The sequence below is a fragment of the Triticum urartu genome, chromosome 3 (genome assembly GCF_003073215.2).
Source record: "Triticum urartu cultivar G1812 chromosome 3, Tu2.1, whole genome shotgun sequence".
NCBI classification, from domain to species: Eukaryota; Viridiplantae; Streptophyta; class Magnoliopsida; order Poales; family Poaceae; genus Triticum; species Triticum urartu.
Genome location: NC_053024.1, coordinates 659,149,102 through 659,161,776, shown reverse-complemented (window position 1 = coordinate 659,161,776; position 12,675 = coordinate 659,149,102). Strand labels below are relative to the sequence as shown.

General features: G+C 48.6%; 1 protein-coding gene across 1 annotated transcript; it reads right to left on the bottom strand.

The window, feature by feature from the left end:
* Nucleotides 1-588: 588 nt before the first annotated feature.
* Nucleotides 589-3,448, bottom strand: LOC125545749. The gene is made up of 3 exons (XM_048709781.1): nt 2,920-3,448; nt 1,989-2,069; nt 589-1,349 (listed from the first exon to the last, which is right to left on the bottom strand). The coding sequence occupies exons 1-3, from the start codon at nt 3,104-3,106 to the stop codon at nt 919-921; spliced, it is 699 nt and encodes a 232-aa protein (XP_048565738.1). The 5' UTR covers nt 3,107-3,448; the 3' UTR covers nt 589-918.
* Between the last annotated feature and the right edge of the window lie 9,227 nt (nt 3,449-12,675).

The window sequence follows — 12,675 nt, the reverse complement described above, 5'->3', positions numbered from 1 at the left end:
GCTGATTCATTGATTGTTACATGTGTGTGCTGCCAAAATCGATCTTATTTGCCGACGATAAGCTTACCCGGATCACAGTTGGGAAGGAGCAAACGAAGATATTTTTTGGCCGCTGATTTTAACTTTGTGTTGGATATTTGTTTTTCTTTTCGACGGGTCTGTGTTGGATATTTGTTTGCTGTGCTGGTTCGCCCTTAATTTAGGTTTGTGTTGCTCTCTCTCTCGCTTCGCTGGTCAGAGGTTTGCATACAAGACCAACGTACCATTCCATGCACATCAAAAGGCAGTGGTGTGTGATGACCCACATATCATGGGCAGTTAGCGCGTCCTTGTCACAAAGTTCGACCAAAAAGCAGCACGAATCCGGCTCCATCCGTGGCACCGCTGCAAACCACGGATTCCGCCGTGATCCACGCCAAATCGCCAATGGAAGAAAAGGCAAAAGGCCACCGGACAATTGGCACCCTGGACAGAGGCGAAATCCACTTGCCCAGCACCCATCATCAAGTTGCCACAGACCCCGCCAATCACACACACCACACACAGTGAACCCCTGGAGAACTTGGCATGGTAGGTACTAGAACTAGATACACACACACAGGCATCAATCATGCCATCTTCTTTCTGGCCAACTGCTGGCAACTGAAAAACATATCCGCGGAGATCAGAGGCAGGCAACATGATATGCACAGGCCCAAGCATTTTCTCGAGCTAGGTAGGGTTCCAGACGCAGCACATGAAGTCCCCGGAGTGGACTATTCGCTTGATTATTACAAGCATATTTATATGTATAGCACTCTCAGCGCTCTCGCCATCTTTACAGTAGCTCGATTCAGGGGCTGGATCAGGTTTAGGTAGTAGTAGTAGTGGTATATCGTAGTAGATACAGCTCGGAGACGCCGCGCTGTCGACCCTATCTCAGACGGCGCACGGGCCGGGGCCGGTCTTCTGCCGCCCCTCGTCATCTAGGGCCAGGCTGTGGACGAAGGTCGGCAGGCAGCAGCGGCCGGAGTACCAGGCCCTCTCTTTCCGGGTCCGGGCTTCCCTCACAGGCGTCGGCTCCGTGCTGCAGCCGGAGCTGGGCTCCGACACCGTCTTCCCAGCAGCTGGGGCGACGGCCTGCTGTCCGCTCTTGCTACCGTCTGCCTCTCCGGCAGCGGCGGCAGCGGTCTCTCCGGTGTCGTTCCGCGTCGCCTCTTGCAGGAGGTCGGCCAATTTTCTCCGTCCGGTCGGAGAAGCCTCCGATGAGTTGGGGCTCCGCGCGGCGTTATCAGGAAGAAACACGTTGCTCATCACGGTCTGCGCCCTGGGTTGATGGACCGGAGTGCTGCCGCGCGACGGAGTGAAATCTGCACAGCATGAAGATCATATCTTATGGTTAAGCGTGTTGCAGGAGCTGAAGACCTGAAGGTATCACATGATCTGGTAGTTGAAGATCAGTTATCCACTATTAAACTCCTGAGGGTGTCACAAAAGGCAGGCAGGCATGATTGTCTTATATTCTCAAGATTTGGCATTAGCCATATAAAATGAAGGAGCCACATGGGATGGGTTAGCTAACTGCAGCTCATAACTGTTTAGATGCCAACAAGCATGATGGTGCCAAAAGACTAGACCAAAATCAAAGACCCTCAACCTTTTTGTCTCAAGAAGCAATCGGTGCCTAAAATAAGCCTCTCGGATTCTAGCGCGACAAACGAAAGCTACATCAGCAGTTCATCATCATATCAATCAGAGAACATGCAACTTGGCCTAAACAAACAGACGGAGGAAACAAGCCACATGCTAGTATGCTACAGATATAATATTGATGACAGAGCGGCCTCAAAAAGGAACAGCATGAACCAAACCACTGGCACAAGAGAAACATCGGTATGGAGAGGCAGCATAATTGCACACAAGAATGGGTATATATCTCTAGCACTAGAATGGAATCCTCTTATACGGTAGATAAATGTGTCTATTTCTGTGATTATTTCTGTGATTACCTCCATTTATACTGTAGAAGTCATCCTCGCAGTCGGAATCCAACCACGGTTGAGACTCAAAGAACATCTCATCCTTGCTACCTGCAAACTGGGTTCGGTTAGCTCTGCTCTTCTTAAAAGAATTATCGGATTCGGTTAGGCAGAAGTATGATTGGACCGCATTAAAATTAGATAGAAACCTCGTCGCAAAACCACTGGCTTGCACACTTATTAGATGATAATTCAGAAGTCAAGGCTGGCAGTTGATTTCAGATGAAGCGATATTAGAGCCAAAACCCAGTAACTAGGAAGCAAGTTCCTGATTCGGGGCAACAGGGAGAGACACACAAGACTGAAACTTGAAATTGGCAATTCTAAGCTGCTGCAACTAAGGACGAAACTGTGTCCCCTGGCTACAAAAACAAAGCAACCAGATAGTCTTTCCATGGTTGCAGCGGTACAGCATCCTGATTTGGGCAAGTGCCTGAATTTTTCAAGAACTTGATAAATAAGTTATGACAAGAATTTCTACAGGAAGATTTCGGTAGCCGCTGAATCCTGAACAGGTCTCTGTTTTTTGTGCGTGTGCAGTTGAATTCAGAACCAGTCTGCGCTGATAAAAATCTGCTTCTGTTGAGATGAATAGATCATCACTACCTACTGAAATTCTGAAACAATCAACCGGATTGTTTACAGAAGGGATTACCAGAACCGCAACGCCGATATCCTTGGCCATGAATGCGGAGCAGACACGAACAATAAATTAATTAATGAAGAAAACGTACTTGCCAAAAAGCCCGCTTTCCACATATATAAAGATAATAAAGAACCGACCACCAATCTGCTCCTTCCGCCGTGGAAGACAAAGATTAATCCAACCCGTGACTGATAACTGACGAGGCAAGCAAGAATCGGAACGGACGCCGTGGCAGAGAAAGATGAAGCATCGTACCGGAGTCAGGGGTCCTGCTGGGGCCGAACCCCTCGATCTTGCGCCTGAGGTCGACGAGCACGTCGCCGACGGGCGCGCCGGCGACGGCCTTGGTGTCGTCCTTGGCCGGCGGCGAGGAGGACGCGAGCAGCTGCTGCTTCTTGGGCAGCCCGACGTCGTCCTTGTGGACCGAGGCGCACGAGCCCATCCCCGGCGCCTGCCCCGCGCACACTTCTTGGAAGTTGGAACCCACGGCGAGGACGGCGGAGGCTCGACGGACAATAGACCACCCCCGTGTGCGCGGCGAGTGGAGGGAGGATGGGGATTGGGGAGGGAGGGAGCACGAGTTCTTGGGTGGAGGGGGGAATGGTACGTGCACGGGTTGGGACTGGGGGGAGGGGGTGGGGAGTGGTCGGGTATTGTTGTTTACTGGAAATAGTGCGGCGGCATCGGAGCGGCAGCGGCAGCGGCAGCCATGCTTGCGTCTCGGGATGGGGACGGCGCGAGACGGGGGAGGGGGGAGGCTGGCTGATGAAGCGGCGTGCCGGTACCGGACGATCGCTCGCAGTTAATACTGTACGTGCTTGGCTCGAGAGGGAAAATCGGAGACTTTTCTGCTGCCGAGAGAGAGATGGAGTAGTAGAAAAAATCGTGCGGCCCAAGATTTTTATTTATTTTTGATTGAGATGGACCCCGGGTGGTAAAAGAAAGAAAGGAAAAACGTCTGTGCTCACGAGTTGGCATGCCTACTTTCTGAGCGCATAGGTGACGCGACAGGACTGACAAGTGACACGACACGACGTTGTTTATTTGTGATGAAATTCCGCCGTGGAATTTTTGTCATTCGAGTTCTTAAACACCGCCTTCCGTGTGCCAACGTGGCGTGCTCACTCCTGTGACGGGAGATCGGAAATGTTTGGGAAGTGGAGCTGGGAGAGGAGCGGTTAGGCGATTGGAGAGAAGGCGAGGTTGAGGAAATGCGTAGGGCGATTGGGTTGGATTATTTATGCGTCTTGCCTATCTTTCTCTCTCCTATGAGTAGTAGGGAGGCAGGGCGTACGGGTACGGCGACAGGGGCGAGACTTTGACTTTTTTTTTTTTTTTTGAGGAAACAAGAGTAAGGTTACTCAAGAGGAGGAGTACATTCCGAGAGCATCAGGGTCTGAAGAGGATCAGGAACTGACGTGATCATAAGTACATCTCCATTCAGTCTAGCCGTCACTGCCATTTCGTGTGCAAGGTTGTTGCATTTCCTCCCAACAAAGGTAATTTTGTGAGATGGACAGTGCTTCTTTGATGTCATGGATTATCCCATAGTGCAGAGAGCGAGGCACACCTGGGGCATTTAGCATATCAGTTGCATCCTTACAATCCATTTCCAGCTCCACTGGCCCACGATACTTTGCTCCCAAAGTCTGCACTCCAATTAAGGCTGCACGCAGCTCTGCCTCCTCGACATAGCTTGAGGACGCCAGATACTTGCCTACTGAAAGGAATGCGTGTCCTTTGTAGTCCCTAGCAACGACACCAGCCCAGCTTTGCCCACTGTCCGGGAGGAAGGCCGCATCAGAGTTGATCTTTGCGGTTCCCCGCTCGGGTGCAGTCCACCTCATGTGTTCGTGGGTTGCCTCCCGGATGGGTGTCTCCGTCAGCATGGCAGGGGCCTTCTCTGTATTAGAAATGGGATTTAGCGCAGCTTGCTGCAGGTCTTCCTCATATTTTAACAGGAAGGAGACTGATTGCCCGATTGTTTCTTTCCCGTTACCATGGACACAGTTATCCCTCAGAAACCAGCACCTCCATAGAAGCAGTAGAATCCTCGTCCGTGTGGTCTCAGGTACAGTGCTTAGCAGAAGTTGCAGCCAATCAGGTCCGGTACGTCGGAAACAAGCTTCTGGTGGCAGGTCCCAATCTTTCCTCAAGGCATCCCTAAGCGCTCTGCTCTTTGTACATTCAATGATTGCATGAAATTCATCTTCTTCTCTACAACCACATAGATTGCAAGTATTATCCAACTCCAAAGTTCTTCTGAACTTGTTCTTTTTCGTTGCTAGTGTACTCGTTGCGATCCTCCACCCAAAAATTCTTACTTTAGGTGGAACCCTTGCCTTCCAGACGAGGTCCCAAATGCTCCTATCTTGCGCTGTCCCGGATGAGCTAGATGTTGCAGGAACAGCTTGGCCTTTGAGTGATGCAGCAAGCTTATAAGCGCTTTTTATTGAAAACACACCGTTCCGCTCGCAGTGCCAAGCAATACAGTCCTCCACCTCAGCGCTCGGAATGTGGATTTTGCAGATCTCTTCCGCATCGAAGTCATGAAAGATTTGCTTAATGAGATCAACATTCCACTCCTTCCTATCCGGTAGCATTAGTTGGTTAACCCATCGGAGTCTCGATCTCCTCACAAACGCAACTGTTTTAAGACCTTCATTTCTAGGAATCCACTAATCTCTCTGTATTTGGATGTTCTTTCCATTTCCCACCCTCCAGATTATTCCTTTCTTAAGTAATTCCAGGCCAGCCTCTATCCCTCTCCAGACCGGTGACGCATCTGACGCAAACACAGTGTCAAGCAGATTGCCATGCGGGTAGTACTTTGACTTGATCACTCTGGCGCATAGGCTATCCGGATTTTGCAAAAGTCTCCAACTCTGTTTAGCTAGAAGAGCTAGATTGAAAAGGTGCATGTCTCGAAATCCTATACCTCCTGCTCGTTTTGGCTTTATCATACGTTCCCAAGACATCCAGTGTACTTTCCTATGGCCCTCTTCTTCTCCCCACCAAAAGTCTCGAATTATCCTTTCATATTTCTCGAAAAAGCCTTTCGAGAAGAGGAACACACCCATTGTATAGCACGGTAGAGCCTGGACTATAGATTTCACGTGTACTTCTTTTGCTGCATACGACATGAAGTTCTCAGAGACGTCACTGCATCTTTTTCCGAATTTGTCCATGATAGGCTGGAAGTATTCATCCTTCATCCTGCCCTCAGGTGTGGGTAGTCTGAGGTACTTTCTCTCAAATGCCTCAGCCACTACCCCCAACAGGTTTTTGATTTCATCTCTGGTACTTGCTGGGCAATGTTCGCTGAATAAGAGTGAGCATTTACTCTCACTCAACAATTGCCCAGTACAATTCTGGAATATGTACAACACTTTCCTCATGGTAACCGCTTGTTCCACCGTGGCTTTGAAGAATAACAGACTGTCATCAGCGAACAAAAGGTTGGATATGCCCGGGCTATTCCTTGCAATTTTAATCGGTGTCAGATTTCCTTCCTCGATCTCCTTATTGATGAGCCTGACCAGGCCATCCGCTACGAAGAGAAAAACATAGGGGCTAAGAGGGTCTCCCTGTCGCAGCCCCCTGGTTGGGATGAAAGGAGCCAGAAGTTCCCCATTAAACCTTACTGAATATCTGACCTGAAAGTGCAACTATCCCTAGGTGGTTTTGGTAATTCATAACAACATATAGCTCATTGAGCTAATGCTATTCCAAGATGATTATTTCAGGAAAGCTCAATGATTGGCATGGCATGGATGTGAAAGTGGAACCCTCAAAATGCTAAGGACAAAGGATTGGCTCAAGCTCAAAAGCTCAAGACTCTTCATTTTATATTTTAGTGATCCAAGATCACATTGAGTCTTTAGGAAAAGCCAATACTATCAAGGAGGGATGAGGTGTTGCTTAATGAGCCTCTTGCTTCATGTGCTTAGTGATATGCTCCAAAACCCTCAACTACTTTCCCATATCCACATATGACCTAAACCCTAAGCCAAACTCGGTCCTACCGATTCTTCCTATCCGGCGCCATCGAGTTTCACTTGTCATAAGCCACTGCCAAACCCTAGCAATTCGGTTCTACCGATAGGGATCTCGGTCTCACCGAGATGGGATTGCAAACTCTCTGTTTCCCTTTCGTAACTTTTTGGTCTCACCGAAAGAGCGAATCGGTCCCACCGAGATTGCAATGTAAATTCAGTGTTTCCCCTTTGTAACTTTTCGGTCTCATCGAAAGAGCAAATCGGTCCCACCGAGTTTGCCTGACCAACTCTCTGGTTAGCTAATTACCAAATTCGGTCTCACCGAGTTTGTGTAATCGGTCTCACCGAGATTACGTTATGCCCAAACCCTAACCATATCGGTCCTACCGAGTTGCATGTCAGTCCCACCAAAAATCTCTAACGGTCACTAGGTTTACATTTTCGGTCCGACCGAGTTTGTTGATTCGGTCCCACCGAGATTGGAAAACTGTGTGTAACGGTTGGATTTTGTGTGGAGGCTATATATACCCCTCCACCTCCTCTTCATTCGAGGAGAGAGCAATCAGAACACATACACCATTCCAACTCATATGTTCTGAGAGAGAACCATCTACTCATGTGTTGAGACCAAGATATTCCATTCCTACCATATGAATCTTGATCTCTAGCCTCTCTAAGTTGCTTTCCACTCAAATCTTCTTTCCACAAAATCCAAATCCTATGAGAGAGAGTTGAGTGTTGGGGAGACTATCATTTGAAGCACAAGAGCAAGGAGTTCATTACCTACACACCATTTGTTACTTCTTGGAGAGTGGTGTCTCCTAGATTGGATAGGTGTCACTTGGGAGCCTCCGACAAGATTGTGGAGTTGAACCAAGGAGTTTGTAAGGGCAAGGAGATCGCCTACTTCGTGAAGATCTACCGCTAGTGAGGCAAGTCCTGTGTGGGCGATGGCCATGGTGGGATAGACAAGGTTGCTTCTTCGTGGACCCTTCGTGGGTGGTTGCTTCTTCGTGGACCCTTCGTGGGTGGAGCCCTGTGTGGACTCGTGCAACCGTTATCCTTTGTGGGTGGAGCCCTCCGTGGACTCTCGCAACCGTTACCCTTTGTGGGTTGAAGTCTCCAACGTGGATGTAGGATAGCACCACCTATCCGAACCACGGGAAAAACATCCGTGTCTCCAATTGCGTTTGAATTCTCCAAACCCTTCCCTTTACATTCTTGCAAGTTGCATGCTTTACTTTCCGCTGCCAATATACTCTTTGCATGCTTGCTTGAATTGTGTGATGATTGCTTGACTTGTCCTAAAATAGCTAAAATCTGCCAAGAACTAAAATTGGGAAAAGGTTAAGTTTTTATTTGGTCAAGTAGTCTAATCACCCCCCTCTAGACATACTTTCGATCCTACATGACCGTACGCACACATTGCATGACACAGTTAACCCACTTCTGGCTGAAACCACATCTTTCTAGTGTTCCCTCGAGGGATCTCCAATCAACCCTATCATAAGCTTTTGCCAGATCTAACTTGTAAGCACAGTGGGTATTATGACTGATTCTGCTGTGTTGGATTTTGTGAAAACACTCGAAGGCAATAGTGGCATTATCAGTTATCATGCGTCCCGGGATGAACGCGCTTTGAGTCTCTGATATGATCTCATCCAAGAAAGGACGAAGTCGGTTTACTAGGCACTTGGAGATCACTTTGTAAATGACGTTGCAAAGACTAATGGGTCTGTAATCCTTCAGCGATTGTGGGTCTTTGCCTTTTGGAATAAGAACAATGACAGTATCATTAATCCCTTCTGGTAAGTCACCATTCTCAAAGAAATTTAGGAATCCTCTTATCACATCCTCCTTTACCACATCCCAATTCCGCTGAAAGAAGCGTGCTGGAAAACCATCCGGCCCGGGAGCTTTAAGAGGTCCAATCTGAAACAAGGCATCGGATATTTCCTTGGGTGAGAACGGTTTTGTAAGGGCACTGTTCATATCCTCTGTGATGCATTTTTGGACAAGGTCTAGTAGACCATCAGGGGCCACATCAGTCTCCTGCTTGTATAGCTCCTGAAAGAAATTCCTCGTCATATCATGTAGATCCTCCTTGTTTTCTATCCACACTCCTGCACTATTCTTCAGTTTTGAGATGTCATTCTTTTTCTTCCGCCATGTTGCTTTCCACTGGAACCACTTATTATTTCGATCGCCTTCCCTTAGGTATGTGGCCCTCGACCTTTGCCTCCACATGATTTCTTCCCTCAACAAGAGTTCATCTAGTTCAGATGAGAGTTTATTGATCTCTTTCTGGTTAGCTTCCGACCATTGGTCGTTCCATAAATAGCTTAATCTCTTCCGAATTGAAGCTGACTTCTTTATTACTGACCCAAAGTCTCTGTTGGCCCAGCCTTTTAAATCTTGTTGCATCCGACTGATTTTGCTGCACACTTCCTGTAGGTTGTTTGCTGTAGCTGTGCGGTTCCATCCCTCATCTATAGCCGCTTTTAGGGATGCAGCTCGTTCCCACATGTGCTCGTATCGGAAAGGACATTGTGTCTTCTCTCCTACCGGCCTCCATTCCTTCCGTCCTCCCAGTCTCAAGAGGATTGGCAGGTGGTCCGAGCGGGAGGAACAGATGTGCTCAACCGTTGCATACTTAAAATGTTCAGACCAAGAAGGGGTAGCAACTCCTCTATCCAACCTCGCTCTTACATTGCTGCGTCCGTCTTGCTTGTTGTTGTATGTCCAGATAGGTCCTTTATATCCTAGATCCATCAGGTTGCACTCTGACAGTACCTTCCTAAAGTTTTCCATGTTCCTCTCTGACCTCTTTGCTACTGAAATGTGTTCAGACTGCCACATAGTTTCATTGAAGTCACCTATCATCATCCAGGGAGCACTAGAATTAGGTTTGATTCTACGCAAAAGATTCCACATATTATGTCTTTCATGGGCCTTTGGTTCGTCGTAAGCAAAAGTACCACGCCATTGTATCCCATTTGAACTCAAATGGATCAGCACATCAATATACCTCGGTCCAACGGCAAGCTTTATTACTTCCACATTTTCATCATAGAAAAGCGCAATGCCGACACTTTTCCCAATGCCCGGCTGCGCAATACAGTGTTTGAGGCCAAGCCTCCACTTCAGATTATTAACGTACGAGGTGCTTTGCCGCGTTTCAGAGAGGAACACCACCTTGGGTTTGTACGTATGCACGAGGCATACGAGTTCTTGGACTGTCCGGGGTTGCCCAAGTCCCCGGCAGTTCCAACTTAGGACCGTCATTTGCTCTGACGGGCACCGCCATTAGCGCCCGTCAGTGTGCCGGCAGCCCCTGGGCCGGTTGTTGGAAATATGCCCTAGAGGCAATAATAAAAGCATTATTATTATATTTCCTTGTTCATGATAATTGTCTTTATTCATGCTATAATTGTGTTATCCGGAAATCGTAATACATGTGTGAATAATAGACACCAACATGTCCCTAGTAAGCCTCTAGTTGACTAGCTCGTTGATCAATAGATAGTCATGGTTTCCTGACTATGGACATTGGATGTCATTGATAACGAGATCACATCATTAGGAGAATGATGTGATGGACAAGACCCAATCCTAAACATAGCACAAGATCGTATGGTTTGTTTGCTAGAGTTTTCCAATGTCAAGTATCTTTTCCTTAGACCATGAGATCGTGTAACTCCCGGATACCGTAGGAGTGCTTTGGGTGTACCAAACGTCACAACGTAACTGGGTGACTATAAAGGTATACTACGGGTATCTCCGAAAGTGTCTGTTGGGTTGACACGGATCAAGACTGGGATTTGTCACTCCGTATGACGGAGAGGTATCACTGGGCCCACTCGGTAATGCATCATCATAATGAGCTCAAAGTGACCAAGTGTCTGGTCACGGGATCATGCATTACGGTACGAGTAAAGTGACTTGCCGGTAACGAGATTGAACGAGGTATTGGGATACCGATGATCGAATCTCGGGCAAGTAACATACCGATTGACGAAGGGAATTGTATACGGGGTTGCTTGAATCCTCGACATCGTGGTTCATCCGATGAGATCATCGAGGAGCATGTGGGAGCCAACATGGGTATCCAGATCCCGCTGTTGGTTATTGACCGGAGAGCGATCTCGGTCATGTCTACATGTCTCCCGAACCCGTAGGGTCTACACACTTAAGGTTCGGTGACACTAGGGTTGTAGGGATATGTATATGCAGTAACCCGAATGTTGTTCAGAGTCCCGGATGAGATCCCGGACGTCACGAGGAGTTCCGGAATGGTCCGGAGGTAAACAATTATATATAGGAAGTGCTATTTCGGCCGTCGGGACAAGTTTCGGGGTCACCGGTATTGTACCGGGACCACCGGAAGGGTCCCGGGGGTCCACCGGGTGGGGCCACCTATCCCGGAGGGCCCCATGGGCTGAAGTGGGAAGGGATCCAGCCCAAAGTGGGCTGGGGCGCCACTTCCCCTAGGGCCTATGCGCCTAGGGTGGGGAAACCCTAAAGGTGTTGGAAATATGCCCTAGAGGCAATAATAAATTAGTTATTATTATATTTCCTTGTTCATGATAATCGTTTATTATCCATGCTAGAATTGTATTGATAGGAAACTCAGATACATGTGTGGATACATAGACAACACCATGTCCCTAGTAAGCCTCTAGTTGACTAGCTCGTTGATCAATAGATGGTTACGGTTTCCTGACCATGGACATTGGATGTCATTGATAACGGGATCACATCATTAGGAGAATGATGTGATGGACAAGACCCAATCCTAAGCCTAGCACAAAGATCGTGTAGTTCGTATGGTAAAGCTTTTCTAATGTCAAGTATCATTTCCTTAGACCATGAGATTGTGCAACTCCCGGATACCGTAGGAGTGCTTTGGGTGTACCAAACGTCACAACGTAACTGGGTGGCTATAAAGGTACACTACGGGTATCTCCGAAAGTGTCTGTTGGGTTGGCACGAATCGAGACTGGGATTTGTCACTCCGTCTGACGGAGAGGTATCTCTGGGCCCACTCGGTAGGACATCATCATAATGTGCACAATGTGATCAAGGAGTTGATCACGGGATGATGTGTTACGGAACGAGTAAAGAGACTTGCCAGTAACGAGATTGAACAAGGTATCGGGATACCGACGATCGAATCTCGGGCAAGTATCGTACCGATAGACAAAGGGAATTGTATACGGGATTGATTAAGTCCTTGACATCGTGGTTCATCCGATGAGATCATCGTGGAACATGTGGGAACCAACATGGGTATCCAGATCCCGCTGTTGGTTATTGACCAGAGAACGTCTCGGTCATGTCTGCATGTCTCCCGAACCCGTAGGGTCTACACACTTAAGGTTCGATGACGCTAGGGTTATAAAGGAAGTTTGTATGTGGTTACCGAATGTTGTTCGGAGTCCCGGATGAGATCCCGGACGTCACGAGGAGTTCCGGAATGGTCCAGAGGTAAAGATTTATATATAGGAAGTCCTATTTCGGCCATCGGGACAAGTTTCGGGGTCATCGGTATTGTACCGGGACCACCAGAAGGGTCCCGGGGGTCCACCGGGTGGGGCCACCTATCCCGGAGGGCCCCATGGGCTGAAGTGGGAAGGGATCCAGCCCAAAGTGGGCTGGGGCACCACTTCCCCCTAGGGCCCATGCGCCTAGGGTGGGGAAACCCTAAAGGGAGAGTCCTAGGAGGGGAAGGCACCTCCTAGGTGCCTTGGGGGGGAGGGAATCCTCCTCTTGGCCGCCTCCCCTTTCCCATCTAGGGCCGCCCCCCCCTAGGGGTGGGAACCCTAGAGGGGGCGCACCCTCCTCCCTCTCCCTTATATATAGTGAGGCCTAGGGGCTGCCCATAACACGCGATCTGATCTCTGCCTGTTGGTGCAGCCCTCCCTCTCTTTCTCCTCATATCTCGCGGTGCTTGGCGAAGCCCTGCAGGATTGCCACGCTCCTCCATCACCACCACGCCGGTTGTGCTGCTGCT

Bases quoted from the DNA above. Each gene is read 5' to 3' on its own strand.
- LOC125545749 (XM_048709781.1), bottom strand. From the start codon at position 3,106: ATGGGCTCGTGCGCCTCGGTCCACAAGGACGACGTCGGGCTGCCCAAG. The intron at 2,070-2,919 runs GTACGATGCTTC...CCCAGTTTGCAG, and splicing joins CAGCAGGACCCCTGACTCCG to GTAGCAAGGATGAGATGTTC. The intron at 1,350-1,988 runs GTAATCACAGAA...CATGCTGTGCAG, and splicing joins CTTCTACAGTATAAATGGAG to ATTTCACTCCGTCGCGCGGC.